Source organism: Temnothorax longispinosus, chromosome 8, assembly GCF_030848805.1.
Source record: "Temnothorax longispinosus isolate EJ_2023e chromosome 8, Tlon_JGU_v1, whole genome shotgun sequence".
Taxonomy (NCBI): Eukaryota; Metazoa; Arthropoda; class Insecta; order Hymenoptera; family Formicidae; genus Temnothorax; species Temnothorax longispinosus.
The window spans coordinates 5,892,983-5,920,461 of NC_092365.1; the positions used below are offsets into that span (position 1 = coordinate 5,892,983).

Here is a 27,479-nt window from a genome sequence, read left to right on the forward strand (position 1 = left end):
TAATTTACTCAGACTTTGCTACGCAATCAGTGAGTCAAGCTTTGTTAAACAAACAGTGGCAAATCTGGCCGTACTGTCCACTGAAAAGCGGCAGGAGCCCATAAAAAATAAGAAGAAGAAGAAGAAGAAGAAGAAGATGGTTTATGCTTTGTGGCTAACTGTGACCTGTGGCTAACCTGGCTTACCGATTTCGCGATTTCGCAGAACTTTCTAAAAGACCGGCCGGTCTTCTCATTCGGCGATTGATCGATTGATCACGTATAATTTTTTCTATTTCTTTCGCACATTTTTCCTGTAGAGAAATTTTACGGCAGGTAAATATCGGCAATGTACATATGTACATTCGTTTTATCTAAGCGAATCTTTATGATAGGTGTATGGTATCGGGACGGTATGTAGTGATAGCAAAGTCAACGCGATAACGTTACAGTTGAATGTAGGTATTTTCAAAATTTACTTATAAAATATTAGAAATGTCTTACATATAACATAGGCATAAAAACCGGCGAAGCGTATTTACACGCATTATGGAGTGTAATGCGAGCAAAGGAAACATCAGCATCAGCGTGGACGTGGACGTGGACGTGGTTGAAAAAACTGCGATGGAAGTGGAACGTGAAAAGTCGACTGCCGATGACAGCCTCGCTATTAGTAAGAAATAGTAGTAGCGTAGCACCGGTGATAATTGAAGAACTGGACGAAAGTGCCATCAGCTCAATGGATATGGATATAAATGAGTTTGTCGAGGCAGAGGTATTGCAAATAAAAGAGGTGACGGACGTTGTTCCAAATCGTGCATTCTCTCCGTCGTGTAATTACAACAAGGATATCGTGGATGCGGAAGATCAGGATACGTCGCTAACTGCCGACGAGGAAGATCGGTTAACAAAACAGTTCTTGAACGGCGAGTTAACATTTAGCGAATATTCGTCAAGGATGGATCAGGATATAGATCTGGAGACGATAGAAAGCGATGCGTCCAGGTATGGCTAAAGGCCTTTGATCTTTCAATCATTTTGACAGTTAATTCGCGAAAATTACATTTAATTCTATTTTTAGAAGGACGATCGGATTCGATCACGTCGCTGTACAAAAGATCATGGAACCAAAGCCGCACAAAGCAAATAACGGGCGTCAGAAAAGGAAAAGGCGCGATTTACCGCTGGTTTTGCAAAGATTTATGGGAGAGGCAATTTTACGATACGGAAAGGGAGAAAAGGAGTTAGCGGCTAAAATGTGCTTGGATATCATTAGGTAAGTTCTCTCACGGTTCTATCGTGTTATTGTAGCGTAATTCGCTTGGTTAAAATTTTTACGTACTCGAGCTGCTCGAGTGAGTGCCTTGATTAACATTCTCCATCAATTATTCTTTTAGGCAAGTACCGAGCGCTCCAGGACCGTTTCGGACGTTAGCTACGATATATGAACATGATCAAGAGAAGTCGTTGCAATTTGCTTTAATCGCTGCGTATCTTAGCCCGAAAAATGTAGATCAGTGGATAAGATTAGCTGAGAAGTCAGAGAAAAGCGGCGATATGAAGCAAGCGATTATGTGTTACTCTAAAGCGATTCAAGCCAGTCCAAAGGACATAAGTTTATACGAGGAGCGAGCGCGTCTCCAAAAACAAATCGGAGATAAAAAAGCGTACTTGCGAGGATATACAAAACTGATTCATCAATTGGAAGCCGAAGATTGTGAATCTATAATAAAATACGCAAAGGAATTTGCCGAACGTACTGTGCAAAAGTATAACAACGATGAATTAGCAGCAGTCGAGGATATTTTTACCACTATTTTTACTACATTTGCCAAAGGTTCTGATCATCTCACTACATTAGATGAAGTTAATATCATGACTGATGTGCTAATAGCGCTGAAGCAATTTGAGAGATGTTTACATATATTAGTCAAGTATACAAATATTCAAATACGATATAAGAAGAAAGAGGAGGGAGAAAAAGGGACAACGGCCAACGATCCCAAGTCCGAGAAGAAAGAAGTACGTAGTAACGCGAAAGGAAAAGCTACGTTAGCTCCATCGAGAAACCAAAATAGTGACGAAATAGAGTCTTGCGACGTACCGGATAATGTGGATGTCGAATTGAAAGCCAAATTTCTCGTAATTCTCATCGAATTTGATTATATTTCGATAGTTGAGAAATTGTTACCTAAATTTTGCTTGCGCGGGAATCCAGAGATTAATGGAGAATTATTTTTAGACGTAGCGGAAGCATTGATGGGCAAGAAGGAATTTCAGTGTGCCATGGTTTTATTGGATCCGTTAGTTAAAAGTTCGAATTTTAGCTTGGCCGCAGTTTGGCTGAGGCACGCGGAATGCTGGGTTGGTTGCAGTAATTTAGATAAGGCCATAGAATCTTACGAAGCCGTCCGAAGGTTATCGCCGCAGCATTTAGGCGCACGATTAGTTCTAGCCAAGCTTTATAAAAAGTCGGGGCATTACGATAAGGCGATACAAGTTCTCTACCAAGATCCCGAATCTGATACATTAGATCCTGATGTTCTGTATCAAAGAACGCTACTGCTTTTCAAAGTTGGAAGATATGAGGAATACTTTTCCTCAGGAATGTTACTCTTCTCAAGACATTGCGTTAATATAAGAAGGAAGGACGAATTAAATGCATTGGCACGCCCAACGGGTGTTCGCCAACGGCTCGACAGCCTGCAACTTCTTCGTTTGTCTTACGGGGAAAGGTTGGAAGATGATAACGCCCCGACGTTTATCGCTAATGCGAAACCGAGCGAGAAAAATGAATTTCTACTTTTCCTACAAATGTGTAAACTAGCGTGTAAATTAAACAAGTATGGTTTTCTTCAAAGATTATGTTTCACCGCTCTGACGTCAAAGAGATTTAAAAAGAGGAACTCTCATATCATCTTTCTGTGCTTGATTTCTTGCATTCATAATAAGGATTCGTTCTACGGATACAATATCGTCCGAGAATTCGTACGTGTCTGTCAAAGGTCCAACTCGTGGAACTTGTTAAATATAATCATTCAAAGAGCAGAAGATTTGAGGCATAACAGATTTATAATGCGATTACTTGGTAGAGACGTGTTTTCATATTTGCATATCATGCACGCAAACAACTGTCTCGTTTCTGGAACTTACAAGTATGCTCTAAACGGCTATATGTCTCTCTTTAAAGTAGCACCTAGTGCACTGTTAGCGTTGTTAATAGGCGTGACGCAATTACAAATGGCATGTCAAAAGATGTCGGCTAAGAAGAATCAGCTTGTAATTCAAGGTACGTGGTATACGTGTGTATATGTAGTACATATATAACATATATCTCGCTCACAATAATATTTGGAGAACATTTAGCATACGTTCTTCTTTCTTTCTTGTCGTGCGTACATTTATTTAACGTAATATTAACGTAATGATATATATTATACAGTACGTATAATAATGTAAGATATATTTTTTCAAAAATTTCCCTTCTGATCTTTATCTTTTTAGCGCTAGCCTTCTTCAAGAAATATATGCAATTACGTGGTAAAGAAGGTCAACAAGAAACTTATTACAATATGGCACGGGCATTTCATCAAATTGGTTTAATACCGTCTGCGATTCACTTCTACAAGTTGGTCCTGAAAGAAGATCCAGGAGATTTAGTCAAACAGCATGCGAATCTTTTGGATCTGAGAAAGGAAGCAGCTTTCAATTTGCATCTCGTCTATCTGCAATCCGAAAACCATCTTCTTGCTAGAACGTGTATCGAGAATGACATCACGATATGAATACAAAACTGAAATACTTTGAGTCGTCCAAAAATATGCGATATTTTATATATAATTTTTGCTTATTTAATATGTATATGTACGCGCGCGCGCGCGTGCGTGTGTCAAGTATAGAGTGCTGTAAATTTTCTAAGATATATAAAGCTTTTTTTCTAACAAAACATGCATGTGTTTATTTTTCAACTTGTATTATGTTTAATCTTACTCGCTCATCGTACAATTTTTTTTCTTTCGAAGGAGGACGGAGGATCCAAACTCCCATCTGCCATCTCCGATTGTGAGACAGTCTCACTTTAAGCAATTTGCGTTTTTAAGTGCATCTTTGCTGTCGCTATATGTGATTATATGTATGCAACATGGTAATAACAAAGTATATAATTGTTTTTTCAAGATGACGAAAAGAAATTCTATCTTTTAAGGCACACCAGGTTAAAATCCAGTCGATTTAAAGATTTTTCTGTAGAATAATGGCCACTGATTTAAAGACTAAGATTGAATTTAAAAAAGAAAGAACAAATTTTGCAAACGTTCATCGACCTGATATTGCAATATAAGAGACATCGCTGTATGACATCGCGATAAGATACAGGTTGCTCCGTCGTTTCGTCATGATCGTACCAACGTTTGTCGATCTGCAAGAATTCGCCGTCACCCCATAGAAGTTTAGCCGGACAACTTCGATTTATGACATTTTTTTAATTTTCATATTTAAATTAAAATTACACAAAGGATTGTGATTTATGTAAAAAACTAATCTTTCCCCGAAAACAAATATCATGCAAATATATCACTGATATTTATTTCAGCTTGTACATACTTCCGGCGCAACCTACTGTGATAAATATTCTAGAATCTTTGGTACAGCATTTCACTACAACGCAGTTTAAAAATATTCCAGAGAAACTTTAACGGAATAAAGTGAATAATGCGATAGAGAAAACAGTAAACGAAGTAAATATATGCAGAGAAGTCGCGGACGGTCATCTCCTGTTATACAGGTAAGAAAAAGAGCATTATTTACATCAACTGTCAAAACAAGAAGCTATTGTTTTGTTTCAGGTATTTAATAAATATAGTGGAAATGACGGAATTAGCAAACGATGATATGGGCAACAGTAGCGAAAACAAAAACAATTGTGATGCAAGGGAAGCTGTCCCTAGGCAATTTTACAAAAACCGCATAAGTAAAAATAATGTTAAGTTAGAAACTGAGGACAGTACACCTCAAGAAAAAAGACGCAAACAATTATTGAAAAATCAGAAGAAGTATGTATAACAGATCACATAAAGAAATATTTTACTGTTAATTGTACCTTATGAAGAAACTATAATATAGATATATGCAATATAGAAATCCATACAAAAGAATTAATAACTTGCGATGAGATATATACAATATTAAATAATTATTGTGTATACGTTTAAAAACGAATCATTAATAAGTGTTAATAAAAAATGTTACTTAACGAGGATATTAAAAACATTTCAATAAGATGAAAATCAATGATATTAATTTCATTTTTGTTTTCGTAGCTATTGAAGTCAAACGTTCAAATTTGTGCTTTTAACCGTCATTGCTGTAAATTATTTATACATGTCGTAACAACTATATTTAATTTTCCATTTGACTTCTTCCACCATCATATTTTTATGTTATTTTAAATTTCCTTTTTATCCTTTTTTATTCTATTATTTTACACAAATATAATATGCTATTTTATGACTCTTACAGACATAGGAATGAAACAATTAATGCTGCACGTGGTATAGTGAAAGAGTATTCTAAATCAAAAAACGAGAATATAGAAGAGGGGAACCATTCGTGGTATTATAGGGTTTACAAAAACGAGCCCACAGTTAGTCGAATGATGCTGTCAGAATGGATGCTAGATGTGCCGCAAGATTTCACTGAAAACTGGGTTATGGTTCCATGTCCAACAGGAAATCGAGTTAGGCTGATCTCAGGCTGGGTATAAAATAAAGTCTCTGCTAATATTTATTTGATATATTTAAATCCATTAAATAGTAATTAACGATTTTTAATCAAGGTGAAACAAGATCATATTCTAGAAAAAAACAAACTTTATGATGTCTTTCCTTTAGTACTTCCAGGTAGAAATCCTGATAGTGACCCACATCAATGTGCTGCTGTAGATTTTATATGGATAAAGGATCGAAAACTCTTTTATGTGGAGTTTTGGAGTCAATTTCCATTCACGAATTGCGAAGTAATATATATTGCTAAATTGTTACATCAATCTACATTCATAAAGTAATTGATACAAATTTTACTAATGTATAAGCAATAAAGAAGAAAATTTATTTATCTGTATTTACACACACATACACGATATATTATTTTAGGCTGAGTTCAGGCTATTCTGGATCAAGAGCAAGTTTGAGGATACACCAGAATTAAAACAACGTAACACTGATACAAATAGCTATCCCATTTTAACTCTGCCAAATATCGAATGCAAGGAAGACCTCAATTCAGCTTTAATGAATCTTAAGGATGAACTACATCCTTTGGATGGGTTTCTATTTTATCATAACAAAGCACTATATACTTTTGGATCTACCCCACTTGTAACGTGGTTAAAACCTTATATGTTACCTGAAGTACTTGGAATATTTGTACCCTCACCACTTGACGAAAAACCAGACGATTATATAAATTTTGAACATCACATGCAAAAAATAAAGGCCAAGAAAAATCAGGATACGACAAAGGACAACATCGTTACCGATTGTTCTGTAAGTTTCTATATAATTATATAATGAATATCAACTTTGTGTATGTGTCGGTTTTTCACTAAATATACTCTTTTCTAATTTTACAGATGGAAATAGAAGGTGCTGAAGAGGTGTAAATTAAAGACTCGTTTATTTTATATAATGACGTAGAATCGGTAGAATTGAAGTATATATATATATTTTTTTTTTATATTGACGAAGATACAGTATAGTATATGTATGCATGTGTAAAGTAGTTTTTTTGCATAAATTAATATATATAAATATAAAATATAAAAATATATATAATAAATATAAAATAGATCATTCTGTTTTTTTTATAATAATGACACGCAATGTAAATAGTCATTGCAACAATCATACTGTTAATGTATCTAAACCATGTGTTATTATCACAAGACATTAAAATAAGAAAAGATTTATATATCAATATGCACTGTATATGAAACATATAAAGAACCTTTGTCGCTGAACAATATATTATTCATAATTTCTATGTTTATTACTTTCATCTAAAAATAAAAAAACTACCGACTATACGAATGTGTTATCAACTTATATGATTCTAAGACGATTTCGATATAAAATGAGAAAAATAAAGATAATGTAAAAACTCACTCTATTCTCCGTTATTGTTATTCCAGATAGATTAATCCTATGCAGCGTACATAACTGCAAACCTCCTAGCATTAACATTTGCTTGTGCAAGACTTCATAAAACATTTCTATGTATTCATAATCAAGAGATATGTTAACTCTGTCATCTCGATCTTCGATAATGCTGCAAATTGATAAATAGCGGTATAAAATATGTGCTACAAACAATACTGGATGTTTTTGTATAATTCTAAACGTCAACATTCGTACGCTCATAATATCTTTCTCAGGTCTGGAGTGTGAAATTTAACTGTAATTGTATCTGTAATCGGTAATTCTGGCACTGTGTATTCCATTTGAATTTCACCAGAAAGTATCGGTTGATCCTCTTTGTTAGTTGCCATAATTATAATTGGAATCAGCCAGCTTAAGTCGTCCTCGTTAGCTGGTAGTGAAATTACCAAGCAATCAAACATACGACCAATGATAGCGTGCACTGCGTCCATACAGCTGCGAGTGCCACGACATAGCAAAAGGGGCAATCTTATGGAATTCTGTATATATTTTATTCAGTCTGTGTTATCCTCCAGAGAATAATAATATCCCTTTTTAAATAGGTTTCTCGACATCCTTCTCACGACCTATAACGTCTTATTGTTAGCTATAACTTCAATCTAAAATATATTTTAAGCAAACTTAAACTTTGTTGCATTTTTAATATACATGTTCGAATAAGATATTAAATGAAAGATCAAGAATTAAAATTATGTGTCGATTCTTTTACCGTGATTGCTGGATGATCTTCTTGGTCTGGAGATATTACTTTCTCCATCTCAAATTCTATGTCTACTTCTCTCTGTGACTCAACTCTGTTTGTATTCCCTATCTCTGCCTTTGTCCAAAATGCGAAGACCTTCCCCTACCCAGTCTAACTTTCAATAATCCTCGCTTATTTATTTTTGTGTACATCGACTCCGCAACCTAACCGACGCTATTCTAAATCTTACAGTTAATTGTTCCTGCGTTTACATCGGCGAGCATATTTAAATGCATATTTAATTAATAACACGTGCGGTTTTGACAATGGAAACAGTGACGTTGATTCTTAAAGAAGATTCTAAAGAGAAGCGATTCGAAGTTCAGAAGCAAAAACTGATGGACAAGAGTCTATATTTTGCTGCGCTCTGGTCCGCGAACTTTCGAGAATACGACCAAACGGAACACACTATCAATTATCCTCACATTTCCTCGCAAATGCTGCAGGTGAGAAGATTCTAATTTTTGGCTGTGTTCACAGAAAAAAGTCACTCTTTGAGCGTACAAAACATTGATTTTCTTTGTGTGTAACGAATTTATTATATCAAAAATCTTAATATAAAACCCAAGTTTTTAATAAACAAATGTATATTGAAATTGTATCGAGTTTTACCGGCATGAATGATCTTCATTGTGCAACCGAAATAGATGAGTCATAATAATTTTATAGGATTTCATCTATTGGATTCAGCATTATAAAATATTTACATCTGCGACGAAATATGATGAAAAAGAGCTCATTCGTCTTTTGAATCTGTTGGATCTAAGCGTTCTGTTCGCAGCAGATAAATTAATAGAAGATATAACCGACAAGCTTGAGAGACACTTTATGTTACCAATATATGCGATTAAAATTTGGTTACTGGCACAAAAATTAAATGTTAAAATGCTACGAGATCTTTCATTGGATGTCTGCTTAGATCGTTTCAGTGAACTGCCACTCGATTCAATTTATGACTTGTCGAAGGAGGATTTTCTAAAATTAATTGGAAACATTAATATAAGAGCTACAGAATCTTATTTGGTTGACGTTACACGCGAGTGGAATAACCGTCATCATAAAGTGACTATATATTATATATTTAAAAATAACATTGAGAGTAATATATATTACTCTCCTATATTAAAAATAGACAGAACTACAAGCCTATATCTCCAATAAATTTCAAATTAAATGATTTTTTAACTTCAAGTATATACATAACATATGGGGCATTCCACGCCAATTCGCAAGGAGTCAAACTTCGACCTTTTTATTTTTGATGGCCGCTCGTTTTTTAACAGGTCTTTATGAGTATTAGACCCCTGTTAAATCGTTTCTATAATAAATGTAGCGTTTCCGAAATAGAGCCTGCGCAAAATGAAGGACTGCAAAATTTTCAATGAATTTTTCGCCTAATTAGACAACGTCTAAGAAAAAAATTCATTGAACATAAAATACGCTATTTAGATCATAGTTTAAAAAAAAAAATTATCCCAAATTTTTATAATAATAATTTTAAACTAATAAAGTAAAAAAACACAAAAATTTGAATATCTCAAAAACCCCATTTTCTATTTTTTTGAAATTTATAGGGAATATTAGAAGAATTTTAAGACTAATTGGAAGTTGCGCAAAATTTTTGGAATTTTTTTATAAATTGTTTTGTGAGGCAGTAGTAATATTTGACTCACAAAAGTGTAGTTAAAAACGTGTTTCAGACAATTCTGAATCAATTTAGATATACTTTTTTACTAAAGCATGATGAAGATCTCGGCATAGCACACGACAATTGCGATGAATAGTGTGGGAAAGGCGAAAAAAATAAATTTATGTGGAAGTTTAATTCAATAAGTACATTTGTTTAAGAACATATTATTTATAATTTTATTATTTTGTGCTCAGTATACCAAAAATTATAAATTAATTGTTAAAGATTACTCTTTTTCGAATGATTATACTGAGCACAAAATAATAAAATTATAAATAATATGTTCTTAAACAAATGTACTTATTGAATTAAACTTCCTCATAAATCTATTTCTTTCGCCTTTCCCACACTGTTCATCGCAATTGTCGTGTGCTATGCCGAGATCTTCATCATGCTTTAGTAAAAAAGTATATCTAAATTGATTCAGAATTGTCTGAAACGAATTTTTAACTACACTTTTGTGAGTCAAATATTACTACTGCCTCACAAAAAAATGTATAAAAAAATCCCAAAAATTCTGCGCAACCTTCCAACTAGTCTTAAAATTCTTCTAATACTCCCTAGAATATTCCCTATAAATTTCAAAAAAATAGAAAATGGGGTTTTTGAGATATTCAAATTTTTGTGTGTTTTTTTACTTTATTAGTTTAAAATCATTATTATAAAAATTTGGAATAATTTTTTTTTAAACTATGATCTAAATAGCGTATTTTATGTTCAATGAATTTTTTCCTTAGACGTTGTCTAATAGACGAAAAATTCATTGAAAATTTTGCAGTCCTCATTTTGCGCAGGCTCTATTTCGGAAACGCTACATTTATTATAGAAACGATTTAACAGGGGTCTAATACTCGTAAAAACCTGTTAAAAAACGAGCGGCCATCAAAAATAAAAAGGTCGAAGTTTGACCCCTTGCGAATTGGCGTGGAATGCCCCATATATATATATATATATATATATATATATATATATATATAATACTTACATATCTATTTTTGTTTTCTTATCAAGCTATTATATTTTGTTATACATTGATGCATTACAATTCTACGATTAATAAAATCTCTTGTCTTTGGCAGGATTTTACAGTTCCTTTAAATATCATTGAGAATAAGGAAGCAAAAATTTTACACGGTATTATATCTTGTGAACATAATAACCGTGAACAATATATTCATTGCTGGGATGGTAATGATTTTTTCGAGCTAACTTCATTCGAATATCCTCCAGATATTATCGACCGTTGTTCCAAGACTGGTAATTCTCTTGAAGGAATGCAAATCACTGCCAGAAGTATGCAGTCTGTTTCTTTCTTGTTCTATCTTATGTAAAACAGTATTGTCTTCTTTATTTAATTATTATTTTATGTAATCTTTTTTTTAAAGGATACGATTTATATCTTTGTGGCGGAGAATATGGCATTGGCTCAGGAATTTTTAACGAAAATGTATGGCGTTATTCTTTGATATCTAAGAAATGGATTCTTGAGGCAGAGTAAATATCTTAACAATTAGATAAATGATAAGAATAAGTAGATAAGTAATAGAATACATAGAATGTTATCTGTTAAAATTGTTTACAAATATTTTAGTATGCCAGTTGAGAGAAGACATATGATTACTGTATTTTTGAAAGACAAATTGTATCTTGTGGGCGGTGTGGGACGGGATCGACAAGAACTGCGTACTATTGACATCTACGATATTTATACAGGTGATTTTAATTGTGCAGCTATCACAATGTGCACATTTTGTTAATATTATGTGCCAGATATATATATATATAACGATTTATCTATATACGTACATAATTTAAGCAGAAATTAGTATATATTTTTCATAGAGATTATGTCATAGGATTCCTTTTCATTATTATTATTTATGAATTTAATATGTTGATCCTTAAACTTATCTTTTATTAATAAAAAACATTTTATTATATTAATTTTTTGCTTTTATATTTAAACAATGCACAGGTGTATGGACATCATCAGGTTCAGAGATGCCTTGTATGTCGCGTCTGTATTCCGTGGTTCCTGAATATTTCATTTTTAATGCTAAATTAATTATTTTTATATTTCAAACCCATTTTTTTATCTATTTTCCTGATGAGGATATATGGAGAACCCAAGATGCGTTGTATTGGATTAGATTAGAGTCTGCGCCAAGCGATGCACCAATACTGACGCTTAAAACTATGTCGTGTTATATTGGTAAATATTCATAATTTATGTGTAGGTGTCAGACAAACTTAAAGTTCACATTAATATGTATTGCAGATGTTGCTGACCAAGATAAAATGGTTTTAAAAGCTATCACAGAGACATGCAATGTGGAAGGTTGTAATAATATAATAAAGATCTTCTCTTATCCAACGAAAAATAACAGCGCGAAAGTTATATACGATAATCCTCGTGTACGTCAAATATTTTCTGAAAACAACGATAGATATTTCTTCGTTCTAATTCCATTTTTTCGCCATACTCGCGAAAAAATGGAGGAAGAACCAGCTGCACTATTATGTTCAGATTTAGATGACATAGTACACAACAAGCATACGTTACACTTGCATAGTATTCCTATTCGAGATCCAAGAAAACTCCGTTCCTTGTTCTTTACTGAGAAGAAGATTTGTTCTTTACCAGTTAGAAGATTTTTTAATCTACGTATACTTCATCCAGCTCACTTGCACACAACAAACTTGTGTAATTAGATTAAATATTTTATTATGCGATATTTCTGTGAAAGAGAAAAAGGGAGAGAGAGATAAATCTAAATAAAAATCCAGGAACTATAAACATAACAGAAATTTCAAAGAACACTTTAAAGAGCGGATAGTACGTCTACATATTCCGATATATCATTTTGACTTTATTTTTATTAATCGTGATATTGTAGTGATTGATATCATATAATTAAAAAATCATGACAAATTCTACAAATGATGTATGCTTAATAATTGTGACAATTTTACATCACTTTATGCAAATGCTTCGTGTATGCCTGTATATATAATTTGTATATGAAATAAATGTTCAATTGTTTATATCTTTTCTTCTTCTTTTTCATTAGACCACTGAGCTTGAATCGAGTCTTTTAGGAAAAACAGTGCTACCTTACCGTGGCTTTCTTTTTGTTACAATTGCAATTTTTATGAAACAAAGGAGTAAAGCTCTTAATTCAATCTTCACTTTGGAAAAAAAGCTTTATTTTGAAACTTTCAGTTTTTCGCCGTCAAGAAATGATCATTATATCGAGATCCCTATTTGGGGAATTTTGGGATTAAGTTTATATTTTGAACATTTTTTTTTTTTCTAATGCAATAGAATATTTTCCTACTCAAAAATTCTTGTATCGATACATGAGGGGTGATAAACCACACACATTATACATTATGCAACGTAGAAGACTGTTTAATCAAGACCTTACTACCCATAATAAATGTGTTACGTGTCAACAAAAAATTTTTACTGATTATTGCATTCAACCCATATTTGTACTTGCATGCATAGCGAATATATATGTTAAATTATCTGTACTATTATTATGTACAAATACTAAGAAACCTGACTCAATCATTTTACATTTGCATAGTATTCTTATTCGAGATCCAAGAAAATTTCGTTCTTTGATCTTAACCAAGAACTCAACCAGAAGATTTTTTAATTTACATAATCCAGAGCTAACTTACACACAACGAACTTGGATCATATTTGATTTATGTAACTCATTGATTAAATATTTAATGATTCGATCTATTTGTGAGAGAGAAAGAGGAAGAGAGAGATAAATCTAAAAGTCTAGAAAATTAGTTAAAGTAACAGAAATTTTAGAGATATACACTATGCCATTCTCTGCGAGTCGTGATGGTGCCACTCCACTCCACAATATGCCTGATGCCTATAAGCTCTTGTCTGATGAGATCGTCGATTAGAACATCGATCAAGGCAATGAATATTGTTATTAAATTTATTTATATACTTAAGGGTCGACAGGAGTAACACTACCGACCTCTGTCGGGTTGCTTAGCTGCGAGTCCGTATTTTATTTATTATAAATTTTTTAAAAGCCAAAATGAAAATCCGGCTCTGTACCAGCTTTCGGCTGATCTTACTGATTAAAACGAGCATAAGTGAAATGAGATTCGTTAATTAATTTGGCTAAAATTTGGGACAAGCCGTTCCTAAGCAGCTTTGCAGCTCTAAGCAAGCCTGCAAGTAATTTGCGGCACCGGATCGCCGTCGACTTTGGCCGTGAGTTCCAAATGTTCGCCGTCATTGATGGTGAGATTCTTCAATTTTTGAGTGAACTGTGGCGGTCTCATATTGAATCGTCCGAGGGTTCTTCAATATATTCATGTTAAAATTAAATATTAAATACTGCATTAAAATCATTCAAAAATAGTATATTAAAACGCTTACGAATGAGTTCTTTCGTGGTGCTCCTGGATCGAGATGGACTACCGATGGTGTCGAGCTTCGAGCCGTATTTCTTTATGCTTCGTTTGTCAGACGAATCGATCTTGACACTGGAGGTGTCCTAAAATCATATCAAAAAATGTATCAGTAATATTATTTTGTTTTTATTTGAATAATCTTATTTTGTTTTTAAAAAATATTACGACAATATTCGTACTTGATATATTCTATGCTTTTATAAATTTAAATATTTAAATATTTATGTTAAATGTTTTTCTTTATACACGCATATATACACATGTATATATATCCTGTAATTTTATATAAATTTATGTAGGATATTTATAAAAGGAGAAAAACGTGACACCTTATATTTTCTTTAATATATAAGAGCTGCGGGGTTGACCAGGGGACTATTATAGCTCCGCTCTTGCTTCTCTCTCTCGAGCGCGATCGCGCGCACTCGACGATCGAAGCGACGAGCGAGAGACGCGGCGAGTGCGCGGCGCGCGGGGGAAGGGGGGGGGAGGGGGGAGGGGGGGGAGGGGGGAGTGGGGGGAGGGGGGGGGGAGGGGGGGTAGTGTTATTTATTATTTTTAGTATTTAAGTTTTTTTTAGTATTAAGTGATTCTCTTGTTGTAATTTTGATTTTGCCCTAAGTCACCTGGCTTAGATAGGTAATAAGACACGCAAGATAGATCTAGACTCTCTCTCTCGAGCGATCTCTAGCGATATAGAGAGAGAGAGAGCGAATAGATGAGCTGCTCTCTCGCGAGAGCGCTGATCGTGGAGAGAGAGAGCGAGAGAGATACGATCGAGAAGAGGCGATCTCCCATCCCTCCCTACCTCCTCCCTCCCTCCTCCGCTCCTCTCTACCTCTCCCAAAATCCCTCTCCGCTCTCTCTCCCTCTCTCTATCTCTCTCTCTCTCTCTCTCTCTCGTTCTCGTCGTGGCGACGCCTGCGAGCCTCTCCTTTTTACCTCTATATATCGTAGGCCGAGAGGTAAAAATTTCAGTACATACGTTGACACTCTTACTTCTGTTATGCATGATTACAGGAACATTATCATTTCGGGCGATTTAAATTGCAACCTCCTCTCCTCATCGTATGAATCCAATCATCTCAGAGACATAGTCTCGCAACTGTCGCTCAACATTGTGGAGTCGCATACGACTTATCACACTAGCTCTTCTGACTCATGGTTGGACGTTTTTATCGTGGATAGCTTGGACAAGGTTTCTTTTCGTAAGTCTGATGCACCTTTTATCAACGGTCACGACCTTATTGAGCTTACGTATTCATTTACGGTTCCGTCCCCCACGGAACGAACACTGACTCGTCGCAGTTACAAGGAATTTGACGGCCATAGATTCGTCGATACTCTAACCTCCACGTTGTCCTCATCTTTCGCGGTAGACTTTGGCCAGGAGAGTCTGAGTGGGCCTGATTTGGACGACATCCTAAACACCATAACCAAAGATTTCACTTTTAGTCTAGACAAGCATGCGCCCATCCGCACTTTTCGCGTGAATCGTCCTCCAGCACCTTGGCTCACAGATGCTCTCGCTCGTGGAATTCGGCATCGCAACCGTTTATATAATATTGCCCGACGATCAGGTTCTGTTCTTGATTTTCACATTTATAAGCAGTTTAGGAACAATCTCACGGTGGAATTGAGGAAGGCCAGGGAACACTTCAACATGACGAGGTTAACCGCGATTTCTATCCCATCCAGGCTATGGCGTGAGCTCGCTAATCTCGGCCTTATCGAATCGCCCTTATCCTCACCACTTAACTACTTCTCACGTGACACTCTGAATGCTCACTATGCCTCCATCTCCAATTGCTTTCCTTCTTGTACTGAATCTCAATTTTCCGATATCATCTCATCCGTAGTGCTTGATACTCCTTCCTTCAGTTTTTCTCAGATTACCGTTGATGATTTATGTTCCTTTGTCTCCTCATCCTCTGTTCACATGCCTCAGGTTGTGACCACCTGCCTCTTCATGCTATAACGTTGGCTCTGCCTCACGTGGGTAATCTCCTTACTTCGTTCTTCAACAGTTGTCTTAAGCTCAGTTACTTCCCGTCTTGTGGAAACGAGCCATGCTACGCCCGCTGTCCAAAATAAATCACCTGCCTCTCCTTCCGACACGAGGCCCATAGCCAACCTGTGCGAGCTCTCCAAGGTGTTCGAAAAGATTTTACATCGCCAAATTACTGACCATATCGAAACTCATCATATCCTCGACAGTCGACAGTCTGGCTACCGCAAGGGTTTTTCCACCCAGTCTGCTCTTCTGCGATTATTCCACGACATCAAATATGGCGTCGATGTTGGCGAAGTGTTGATTCTCGTCCTTTTCGACTTCAGTAAAGCCTTTGATACAGTCTGCCATCTTCTACTGTTGACTAAACTTAGGCGGTTGGGGTTTTCTGATTCTGCCCTCAGGTTGATTTTTCTTACTTCACAGGTCGATCTCAGGCTGTTGTTGACCTTGAGGGTGTGTTTTCACATTGGCTGTCTGTCACCACGGGGGTTCCGCAGGGTTCTGTTCTGGGCCCTCTCCTTTTCTCGTTATTCATAAACGATATTGGTGCCTTCCTCAGATTCACGGAGCGTATTGTATTTGCCGACGATGCGCAGATTTATCGTAGAAGTCTCCTCAGTCAACTGAATGTTGCCTTGCAGCTCGTTGCTCATGATGTGGGTGTCATTTCTGAGTTTGCTGCGACCAATGGTTTGACACTCAATCTTAAGAAGTCCAAAGTCTTGATTCTCGGAAGTATTAGTCATGTCAAGCAATTGAATCTCAATGACTTACCTCTCATTTCGGTTAATGGCACTTCCATCCCATTTGTTACCGAGACACGTAACCTCGGGGTTATTGTGCGCTCCGACCTATCTTGGGTAAGCCACGTCTCACATATTTCTAAGAGGGTTCACTTCACACTGCACAAACTCAAATTTCATAAAAACTCCTTATCACTCAATCTGCGCAAAAAGCTTGTGACTACTCTAATCTGGCCTATGTTGGATTACTGCTCTCTGGTCTACAATGATCTGTCTGAAGAGCTTAATACTAAACTTCAGCGGCTTTTAAACTGTGCGACCCGTTTTATCTTTAACCTAAAGCGCGACGAGCACATCACGCCCTATCGTCATCAGCGGGGTGGCTCTCTGTTAAATCTCGACGCCTCTACTTTCTTGGCGTGGAAATGTTCAGGGTGCATCATGACTTGTCCCCTGCTTATATCTCTGAGATTTTCACCGATCCTGACCCCTTAGTTAGGCGTTCTTCACGTCTGGCGCAACCACATTCTTTCCATGTCCCATCCATAGAACGGAAGCGTACCATAAGTCCTTTCATCTTGCTGGCGTCTACTTCTGGAACTCGCTTTCCGATGAAGTAGTAACAGCAACGTCTGCCGCCGTCTTTATGAGCAAGCTTTACAACCATCTTTTCTCTCTCGAGTGTAATACTGTTTGAGCCTCATTGCCCCTCCTGCCATGCATGATCGGATTAGGAGTGTCGTCTGATTTTACGTTATATTAGTTTTTATATTTCTGTTTTGTTATTTTAGTTTTATGATATTCTTTTGTTATTTCAGTTCGTTATGTTATGCGTTAAGGTATTCTTAGTTTTTAAGTATTTTTATTTTATTTATTTTCGTTCGCATTACTTTATTTTTATTTTTATTTTTATTTTTATTTCATTCTCACTATTTTATTTTTTTTATTGTTTGTATCATGATACACTTTTTCTGTTGTAATTCACTATTAGCCTAAAGTCCAGACTATGGCTTAAAATAAACCAATCAATCAATCAATCAATCTCTCTCTCTCTCTCTCTCTCTCTCTCTCTCTCTCTCTCTCTCTTTCTCTCTCTCTCAAATGCTATAAATTGAAAAATATTACTTTTTTATCGACTAAAGTTCAATTCTGTCGTATACAATTTGAGATTCACTCAATTATTTCCTAAAAAATTGGAAAAATTTCGTAACCATTTTCCAAAAAGATACCGGTTTTCAAAAAGATCGGTAACGAAAAATTACAGTTTATAGCACTTCCCGGGAAATTATACCCCTGTTTTATATACAATTCTTTATAATTCGATCAATTATTTCCCGAAAATTTCGAAATTTCTGATACCGATTCCCAAAAAGATGGTAACGAAAAATTATGTACTTTATAGCATTCTCCGGGAAATTCTTCCCCTACTTTGTATGTACAATTCTTTGAGATATGATCATTCGGAACCGGTATCTAAAAATATCTGTAACAAAAAATAGTACACTTCATAGCATTCTCCGGGAAATTCTACCCCTACTTCATGTATAATTCTTTGAGATTTAATCAATTATGTCCCGAAAAATTAAAAAAAATCGGTTTCCAAAAAGATCGGCAACAAAAACGATACACATTATAGCGCTCCCCGTAAAATATATTCTACCCCTACTTCATATACAATTCTTTAAAATTCGGTCAATAAATTCCCGAAAAATTGAAAAAATTTCCGTACCGGTTTTTAAAAAGATCGGTAACAAAAAATTATACACTTTATAGCACTCCCCGGAAAATTCTACCCCTATTTGATCTACAATTCTTGAAATTCGGTGAATTATTTCCCGAAAAATTAGAAAAATTAGAAAAACCGGTTTCCAGAAAATCGGTAACAAAAAACTATACACATAATGGCACTCCCCGGAAAATTCAACCCTTATTTCATATACTTTGGTAAAAATTCGGTTCAGGGGTTTGGGCTGGGCGTTGATGAGTCAGTGAGTCAGTCAGTCAGTCAGAACATCTTCCTTTATATATATAGATTTGATTAGTAATTATTTTATATCATTCCGCATACCTTATATGAAGAGGAAGTGGAATTGTTTTTGCCATTGTATGAAGAAATGGAGCTTGATTGGCCTTGAGTGGTCGTGGAATTGTAGCGTCTGTATCCGCTGGATTTGTGAATTGTCACGATCGGCGGTGGTGCCGGTTTCATTGGTTGCTCGATGAACCTTCGATCTTAGAGCAAAATCACTTGTTATGAGACAACGACACAATACGTTTGCATATATGTAATCTTGTCATTAAAGTTCACGAGAGTTGCGTTTTATTACAAAACACAAGTTATAAGAACATTAAAAAAATAAATGGAAAAGCTAATCCAATATGAAGTGCGTATGCAGGATAAAAGGAACGAGTATAGTTATGTGTGTAATAATCTAAAGAAATTGTTATTTTTGGAATGAATCTTGCTTCCTCATAGAGGAAGCTTTGGAATGGTGAAAAAAAAATTTTTCTAGATTTTGATCGAACTTGGTTTAGAATGTTCTAAAATGTCGAAAAATCGTATTAGTAAAAAATGTCCGGAAGTATGTATGTATGTGTGTGTGTGTGTATGTACGGATTTTTTGTACACGCATCTACTTCTACAATTTTTTAGATACCGGGTTAAAATTTTTCACACAAATTAAGTATCACAGAAAGTATGTTCTCCTCAAATTTTATTAAAATCGGTTGACTGGTATAGATTTTATTGGAATTTTTTTTTTTTTAGAAAAGTGTGTTTTGTCCTATAGCTTTCTCAATATTTGAGATAGCGATCTATATCTAATTCTATTAAATTTTTCAGTTTTTTCTACCCCTATTTCATATATAATTAATTAAGATTTGGTTAATTAGTTTTGGAGTTACAGACGTTTGAAATTTCGGAGATTTTGATCGCGTATAAAGCTAAGTCTAATCAACCGAATTTAAAAGAATTATATATGAAATAGGGGTAGAAAAGACTGAAAAATATAATAAAATTAAAAATAGATCGATATCTCCAAATTTGCGGAAGTTAAAGCTTCCTCTATGAGGAAGCCAAGTGCAAATTTCTAATTATTTTCTGTATTCATCAAGTACTCGTTTCAGGCATTTAGTATTAGTGTTATCATATTTTGTTAAAAAACACACATACATGTATATCTATTTCAAAAATGTTTAAAAATTAAACAATAATTAAAACTCCTTTGTTGTTTAAATGTGCTCAATTAAATAATATCTTTTTTGTATTAGAATTGGCAATCTATTCGTAGGTATTTAAGTTTCTTCGAGATAGACAGTGCCTACTTTTTCCATAAAAATTAATTATGATTAATATTTTACTTACCGAAGCAGGAATCGTAAATCCTGTATTTCTCGATTAAAAGTTTCCTGAGTGACGAGTACCTTGGCTAGGCGGCCGATGGGAAGGACATACTTTTCCCAGTTCTCGTACTTGGCACGCAATCTGTCTCTGATGTTGAGGTAACGACTGTTGGCGATTGGATTGGTCCACTTGCTATGGTCACCGGTCAACCATGGATGAACGAGACACTCGTGCGCAGTCATGCGCTTCCTGTAAGGCAAGAACACCGCAATGTGAACAAAATAGAGAGAAGAGAAGACAGATCTGCGAAGGAAACAGTAAAACGTACTCTTTGTTTTTGACGAGTAGTCGCCTGATAAAATCTTTGCCTTCCTCGGAAACATCGCGGAATGCCTCCTCGTCGAAGTCCCAGTCGCATGCCCTTTACGTTTTTCAAGGTCTCGATGTCGTTATCACCGGCGAACGGCGAAAGACCGCTCAATCTGCGCAAATGACGCATGCTACTCGATAGATTTTTTTTTTTTTTTTATATAATGTTCTGTTTTTCACAAATACATGCAAATTATACATTTCATCATTGTAGTTATGCATTATTTGTTTTTGCAGTTATTGCATTTATATCACAACAATAATACCGAAATAAATCGAGTATTTCCCAAGAAATGTGAAATATATAAACTCTAAATATTTATACGCAAAATATTTAGAGTTTACTTCAAACAAACTTAGTTCATTATTTTTATAAATGAAAACAAGCAGGATTGATGATTCCTGCATTTTTTATAATATAGATATCTTTTTTTTTATCGAATATCCGGCCCTTACATAGTACAAACTATATAACCATAGTATTAACATACAATGATTGTCGGTTTTTATTCGCTCGCCACCTCTCGGAAAGCAATGGCAAACCATTTTGCCCAGAAAAACTCCTATATATTCTAAGAAGTAAATCCGGCCAGAAAATCCTAGAGGAAACCAACTGGAAACTACTTCTAGTATCTTATTCTCTTAATTTTGCTAAAATTTTAATATATTACTGTACATTCCCCATTTACCGATCAAAGTACAATACTCTGTTAAATGCGCAATAATTTATGACATATATTAATGTTTCAATTATGTTTCCATATCAATGATAGGTCAACCATGTTTATGCAAAAAAGTTGCATTCATAAAATGCGCTTAGTGCAAATTAGAAATGTGCTTTAAATGTTTTTATGATAGATACCTTTCAAAAACATGTATGTACATATTGTGACCATAATATATTGACAATGCACAATTGAAAGTTCCAAGAACAAAAATTAATTTGTTATGTGATGTATTTCGTTAATAATTACAATATACTTGTAATGTCGATATAATTCTATTTATTATTTATAACACATAAATATAGTAAATAAAGAAACTTTATTTGTTGAATTAAATAAGTAGAAACACGAAAATTTTTAAGCATTAATATTTCATAAACCATTGTTCATTGAACAGAGATACTCTATCTTGTATATGTGAATGGGGTATACTGTAACATATATGTATATTAAAAATTTAGCGATATTCAAGGGTTAAAGGTTGGTTGTTCCTATTGTTAGGTGCTCCAATTGACATTGGAATGTCTTTATTATAAAAATTTAACTATTAACAATAGTTAAATTTCTATAATAAAGACATTCACGACGAAGGAGGTGGCTTGCTTTCTTCTATTTTTCCGAATTCGGATCTCAAATTGCGGTAGTGAATCCGACACCGAGAATCATCGCCGCGAAAAATTTTTAATTTAAGAAATAATTAAGAAAGAGGGATGTCAAGCGGATTCTAAATTACGATTTTTGAACATAAAAGTGGCTATAACTCGGAAACGGCTCATTTCCGGACCTATGTTTGTATGAACTTTTTTGCTTGTTTTGGGTCCCGAATCACCTCCCGAAGTAGAGTAGGCGATTTTTCGGACACCCTGTATATCTAGATCGGATTATAGTTCAGCATATCTGGCTGCATGTGATTAGATATGGTTATGCAGATCTGGCGAGATAAAATTGTATCCAATCAGATCTGACTTTACTTGAATTTCAGATCTCGTTGTATCTCATTTTATCAAATCAGACATGGTCAGATCTCCTCCATTTTTTCCCGGGTGGCACGTTACACTTCACCAGAATTGCATAGCTGGCACACAGGTGCCGTTTTAGACCCAACCACTAAAATGCTTGCTACGAGGAAGCTATTGATTTATTTTACTTAAAAAAATTCCAAGATAATCTTTGAATGTTGTTTTAACAAATGTCATAGGTTATTTTGATAAAATGTAATAGGTATTAAGTATGAAAAAAATTGGAGAACGTAAAAGAAAACGAAAAAATTACTGTTTTTACTCAAAAATTCATAACTCTTATATTTTAATTCTTCCATTTTGCTTCCTCATAGAGCTTTGTTTTCGTAAATTCGTATATGAACCTTTGATTGCGTATAAAGTTGGCTCTAAGCAACAAAATTTAAAAACAATATTGTTACGCTCCGTTCGCTATTCGTGTCGCGCGCACTCACGAACGCGTCCGCGTACTTCCGGGATCGCAGAAATAACCACTTTCGTTATACAAATAGGAACTCGGGTTTATTTAAACTCAGAACGGAATACAAGAGAGTTCTGGGAAACCGGACCGAACGATTCGTGTCACCAGATCAATCTGACAGGCGGTAATTAAATCAATAATTCTATGCGTCCCCGTTGTCAAGAGACGCGCTTCGGCTTGAAACTTCTGCGGAGCGAAGCCAATTTCAGCCCACGAGAACGAACGTCTCGGCACGGGCGAGCGGGCGCAACACTATATGAAATAGGGGTAGAAGAAACCAAAGAAAAGATTGTTTTTTGAGTTTTTGATGCTAATATGTTCAGAGTGTTCTAAAATGTCGAAATATTGCATTAAAAAAAAATGTGCGGACACTTAATAAATTCGAGACGAATCGATTGGGTACCCCGATATCAATAAGATTTTGGCAATTCTAATTATCTAAATATTACCCGGTAAAACATTTTTCATATAAAAACATATATAAATAGATACATATAATCATATAATATATGTGTTATTTGAAAAGTAATTATTACATCATATTTTGATGTAAGAACTTATTATAGAGAAGTTCTTTTTGAGAAATTCAGAGATTTATAATTGGAGCTAGAATATTATTTATTTGTTTAAAAAAAATACTACACGTGATATCTTTTATAAAATCATGTATTCTATAACTTTAGAATTTATGTCATTAATTTAGTAATAAATTGATAAGAATGTTTGAAAATTAATACATTTTGATGAAAGAGCAAATTTTTTCATCATGAGACTTCAAGAAACATTTAAATATACTAACGCCATTGTAAAATTTTTGAAGATATCCTATGTAGAATTATTTATATAAAACCATTTCAATATAACAATAAATTAATTAATTGGATTTGATAAGCAAAATTTTCAGAAATATTTAGAGAAAATTTATTTTATATACCAATAAAAATATTTACTTGCTCGCCTGACGGATATAATTAACTAGCATGCCTCGCCGGGCTTCGCCCCGGAGAACATGTGTATTAAGACACGCAAATAGTCTCTCTTTCTTTCCCTCCCTCCCCCCTCCCCCTCCCCCCTTATTATTTCCTGAAAAATTGAAAAAAATTAAAAAAACTGGTTTTTAAAAGATCGGTAACGAAATATTATACACTTTATGGCATTCCCCGGGAAATTCAACCCCTACTTTATGTACAATTCTTTGAGATTCGGTCATTCCGAACCGGTTTCCAAAAAGATCGGTAACAAAAACTGTACACATCATGGCACTCCCCGTAAAATTCTACCACTACTTCTTTAAGATTCGGTCAATTTATACAATTCTTTGAAATTCCGTCAATTATTTACCGAAAAATTGAAGAAATTAGAAAAACCGGTTTCCAGAAGATCGGTAACGAAAAACTATACACCCTATAACACTCCCCGGAAAATTCTACCCCTATTTCATATACGTTTGGTAAAAATTCGGTCCATTGGTTTCCGAGATCATAGCGAACAAAAAAATGCAAACCCTGTTGCTTTATAATAATAGTATAGATTTAATGATTATGAGATTAAATTGGGATTAGTCAAGTGAGTACATTTGTGCAATCTGAAGAAGAATGGAAGAGAATCTTATTAAATCGTATATGATTAAAAAAACCATTGTTTCTAATAACATTTTTGAATAAATAAAGTAACAAATATAATCCAAAACGTACAAAAAAGATGGATTTAGGGTAAAGGTATAGCGTATTCCAAGTCTTTGCCCGCAAGAACGTTGATAATATTTAGCGCTGCGACTTTGGCCATGTCATCACGAGTTTTGATCGTCGAGCTGCCTAAGTGTGGCAGAATTTCTGTAATTACCAAAATATAAAATTGCTAATATGATGCACTACATGTAAATTATGATACAATATTAGATATATTATAGCATTACATTCCTTGAATTTTGAAATTGTAGAATTCCTAAGAGCATGATTGATTTTTTTAATACCCAGGTCAGGTGTGCGATATTCCGTATTATAAGAAAGAATAACAAAAAAATAAAAATGATTATACCGACCAACATTACGTAGTTTTAGAAGTTCGTGTTTACGTGGTAGCGGTTCCGGATCGGTGACGTCTAGTCCGGCAGCGAATATCTTCATTTTACAAAGAGCTCTCTGAAGTGCAGCGGTATCGACGATCTCACCGCGAGCCACATTCACGAAGACGGGTTTCTTCTTTTTCATTTTCTCAAAAGCGTCGTCGTCGAAAAGTTTTCGGGTTTTACTAGTCAGAGGTGCCGAAATCACGAGAAAATCGCTCTGCTCCAGAAGCTTATCCCAAGATACATACTCCGCTCCAAGTTCCTCATCTGAATCATGTTACACTCATTTTAAAGGATTACTGCGTTGTGTAATTATTGGATTACGTGTGTGTAAAAAATTCGTTCCAATATAATAATCCTATAAATGCACTATTCTGATAAACGCAGAAGAAATTTTCACGAAGCAATCTATTAAATATTTATTTATTATTGGAAATCTATTTAATTAACGAACATAGATTCTTGGGAATTTCTATATTTTCAGATAAATATAATAAAATTAATAAAAAATATATATATATATTTTAATCTATATTTTGTATATTGAACTCTTATAGGTGAAATGTATGAAGTAAAATATATAGACAATATAGAATATTGAGACATGTAGAACATTGAGACTGGAAAAATATTAGTCTCCTAATAAGTCGCGAGCGTACCTTCTCTCTTGCGCGAAGGTCCGGTGTAGATAAATTTCCCCACTTCGAATGCCTTCAATCGTTTAACTATTTCTTGGCCGATATTTCCTAGGCCAAAAATGCCAACCGTAGAACCTCGTAAATCTCGTCCCAGCAGCCACTGTGGTCCCGTACTTCTCTCACAGCTTAATTATACGTCATTAATTGTATCATATATCTATTACTACACTATATACAGTTTTTGATTATACGTATATGTATAAGCAACCTGATAAAAGCTAGGCGATAGAAGCAGACTCAATATATAATTTTATTATAGACCATTTCGGCTAGATTTATACTTACATACATATCAATGCAATATAAACAGAATAAAAAATATATATATGGAAAATATTTATCAAACGTACCAGAAAGAAAACTGATATTCATTGAACAAGAACGCACTTTGATTACATCGATTATTTTTCTATCTAATGATCTAATCTTATCGGATTTTTCAAGCAAAGATTTTTATATCAATTGAATTGTAATCTAAAATGAGTTAAAACACTTACTTTTCCAGCTTTTTGCGACTCTCACGGGCGCGCCTCGCCGCGGATAACAACAAGAGCACTGCCATTTCCGCGACTGCAGCGGACAGCACTTTCGGTGCGTGCCCGGCTTTAATTCCTCTTTCTTTAATTAATGTAAGATCTAAGTGATCATATCCGGACGTCATTGTCGATATGACCTTTAAATTTTTCCCTGAAAAACGAAAGTCAAATTCGTTGATTTGCTTGATAAAATCTCGCAGTCACATTTTTTTACGCTTTAAAAGAAAAGCATTCGCATATCGTGTACTTTTTTTTAAACAGTTACAATCGATTCATCTCATTCTTCATCTTGTGCTTGAAAGTCTTGAAATAAAATCGCGTTCCAAGCCGATTTTATTAATTTTAACATTAAACAATTTTAAATACTCTTTTTTTCTTGTACTTCTTGGCGCTTTATTCAAGATATAATAGGCATTTGTATAGAAAACACATCAATTAAGTTTCAAGATTTTTTAAAATATTTAAACAAACGTTGAAACGAGTTCTGCTTGAGAAAATTTGGACAGCTGCGTAATTATGGAATCGCTCAAGACAGGAAATGAAGAAGTTCTATCGAGAAAAGCAATAAAAATGGATCTTTATACCGGCGGCATCAAGAAACTCCTTGTCAACTTTAACATGGCTGGAGGAACATGGAGCGAGGAATACAGCATCGAAACTCTGCTCACGAAGAGCTGCCAATATTTTTTGTCGATATACATCTGCATTATAATTCTCTAGAATAGTGATCTCGCAGCTACATCAACAATAGTAAACGACAAGAGTAATCTGTATAATTTTCTTAAATATTCCAAATTTATTCAGACTTACTTGTTATCCTCAAGCAACTTGATGCCGGGCTGGGGCACGTCCTTGTGGTCCACCAAAACCTTCCATTGTTGAGCCGGTGAACTCATTGCGCTGTCTAAAATCAGGAAATTGAAAAATAATAATCGATTCGTCAAAACACGTTTACAGATGCCACAGACGCACTCACGTGATCTTTAAATATTTCTCACGGCGATAAAAGTCCTCTATCAACTTAACTCAGTTTCAAGGATTCACCGTCGCACCGACTTTCAAACAGATTAGACAGACGTTTGTCTGATACAGCGATGTAGGCTTCCACCGACTGCGATTTTCACGTATACTACTTTCCAATATCTATGTCAAAACACTCGACGGAGTGATGTTGTGCGAGCTCGATTAGATATACCTACCAGTACAAATCGGTTTTATAGATATAACAATAAAACAAAGATAACGGACAAAACGTTCCATTCCATCAAGGATTGTCAAGGATATATATTGAATACATATTATATAAAATATTATACATGGATTGGATAATAGAAAGAAAATTGCCAACAATAAATTAATAGATGCCAAATTTTTGTTAAATATGAGGGAGAGGGAGAGGGAGAAAGGGGGAAAGAGAGGATATAG

The 27,479-nt window shown here is 34.6% G+C and overlaps 4 protein-coding genes and 1 pseudogene across 8 annotated transcripts; 3 read left to right on the top strand and 2 right to left on the bottom strand.

The window, feature by feature from the left end:
* The first annotated feature begins 12 nt into the window (after positions 1-12).
* Positions 13-3,924, top strand: LOC139817580 (general transcription factor 3C polypeptide 3-like). Its single transcript, XM_071785785.1, is given in 5 exon segments — positions 13-656; positions 658-983; positions 1,060-1,254; positions 1,376-3,267; positions 3,483-3,924. Coding segments are annotated over 5 exon segments (2,823 nt in total). The 5' UTR covers positions 13-527; the 3' UTR covers positions 3,764-3,924.
* A 920-nt stretch (positions 3,925-4,844) lies between these two features.
* On the top strand, positions 4,845-7,016 carry LOC139817824 (snurportin-1-like). Its single transcript, XM_071786114.1, has 6 exons — positions 4,845-5,029; positions 5,496-5,619; positions 5,718-5,733; positions 5,867-5,991; positions 6,128-6,520; positions 6,607-7,016. Exons 1-6 carry the CDS (start codon positions 4,845-4,847, stop codon positions 6,634-6,636), a joined length of 873 nt encoding a protein of 290 aa, XP_071642215.1. The 3' UTR covers positions 6,637-7,016.
* On the bottom strand, positions 6,607-7,686 carry LOC139817582 (uncharacterized; annotated as a pseudogene).
* A 263-nt stretch (positions 7,687-7,949) lies between these two features.
* LOC139817825 (uncharacterized) lies at positions 7,950-12,336 on the top strand. The gene is made up of 7 exons (XM_071786115.1): positions 7,950-8,380; positions 8,604-8,996; positions 10,704-10,917; positions 11,010-11,118; positions 11,216-11,337; positions 11,600-11,836; positions 11,903-12,336. Exons 1-7 carry the CDS (start codon positions 8,201-8,203, stop codon positions 12,334-12,336), a joined length of 1,689 nt encoding a protein of 562 aa, XP_071642216.1. The 5' UTR covers positions 7,950-8,200.
* Positions 12,337-13,747: 1,411 nt separating this feature from the next.
* LOC139817861 (glyoxylate reductase/hydroxypyruvate reductase-like) lies at positions 13,748-27,307 on the bottom strand. 5 transcript variants are annotated; one of them, XM_071786146.1, is made up of 12 exons: positions 27,031-27,307; positions 26,865-26,958; positions 26,639-26,790; positions 26,016-26,205; positions 25,480-25,643; positions 24,827-25,087; positions 24,447-24,584; positions 20,508-20,661; positions 20,201-20,428; positions 18,905-19,068; positions 14,045-14,162; positions 13,748-13,966 (listed from the first exon to the last, which is right to left on the bottom strand). In XM_071786146.1, exons 2-7 carry the CDS (start codon positions 26,948-26,950, stop codon positions 24,460-24,462), a joined length of 978 nt encoding a protein of 325 aa, XP_071642247.1. In that variant the 5' UTR covers positions 26,951-26,958; positions 27,031-27,307; the 3' UTR covers positions 13,748-13,966; positions 14,045-14,162; positions 18,905-19,068; positions 20,201-20,428; positions 20,508-20,661; positions 24,447-24,459. The 5 variants fall into 5 exon arrangements, with proteins under 5 accessions (XP_071642247.1, XP_071642248.1, XP_071642245.1 ...); XM_071786147.1 differs by having other exon boundaries at positions 13,749-13,966; positions 24,790-25,087; positions 27,031-27,305; XM_071786144.1 differs by having other exon boundaries at positions 13,758-13,966; positions 24,794-25,087; positions 27,031-27,303.
* Positions 27,308-27,479: the final 172 nt, after the last annotated feature.

What these genes read in the sequence shown, in the direction of transcription:
- LOC139817824 (XM_071786114.1), top strand. Translation starts at nt 4,845, where the DNA reads ATGACGGAATTAGCAAACGATGATATGGGCAACAGTAGCGAAAACAAA. An exon ending in TTCCATTCACGAATTGCGAA is followed by an intron (nt 5,992 to 6,127) that starts GTAATATATATT and finishes ATATTATTTTAG; the next exon opens with GCTGAGTTCAGGCTATTCTG. An exon ending in ACATCGTTACCGATTGTTCT is followed by an intron (nt 6,521 to 6,606) that starts GTAAGTTTCTAT and finishes CTAATTTTACAG; the next exon opens with ATGGAAATAGAAGGTGCTGA.
- LOC139817825 (XM_071786115.1), top strand. Translation starts at nt 8,201, where the DNA reads ATGGAAACAGTGACGTTGATTCTTAAAGAAGATTCTAAAGAGAAGCGA. An exon ending in AAATGGATTCTTGAGGCAGA is followed by an intron (nt 11,119 to 11,215) that starts GTAAATATCTTA and finishes CAAATATTTTAG; the next exon opens with TATGCCAGTTGAGAGAAGAC. An exon ending in AACTATGTCGTGTTATATTG is followed by an intron (nt 11,837 to 11,902) that starts GTAAATATTCAT and finishes TATGTATTGCAG; the next exon opens with ATGTTGCTGACCAAGATAAA.
- LOC139817861 (XM_071786144.1), bottom strand. Translation starts at nt 26,950, where the DNA reads ATGAGTTCACCGGCTCAACAATGGAAGGTTTTGGTGGACCACAAGGAC. An exon ending in AAGTTGCTTGAGGATAACAA is followed by an intron (nt 26,791 to 26,864) that starts GTAAGTCTGAAT and finishes TTGTTGATGTAG; the next exon opens with CTGCGAGATCACTATTCTAG. An exon ending in GGAGTTTCTTGATGCCGCCG is followed by an intron (nt 26,206 to 26,638) that starts GTATAAAGATCC and finishes TTCGTTTTTCAG; the next exon opens with GGAAAAATTTAAAGGTCATA.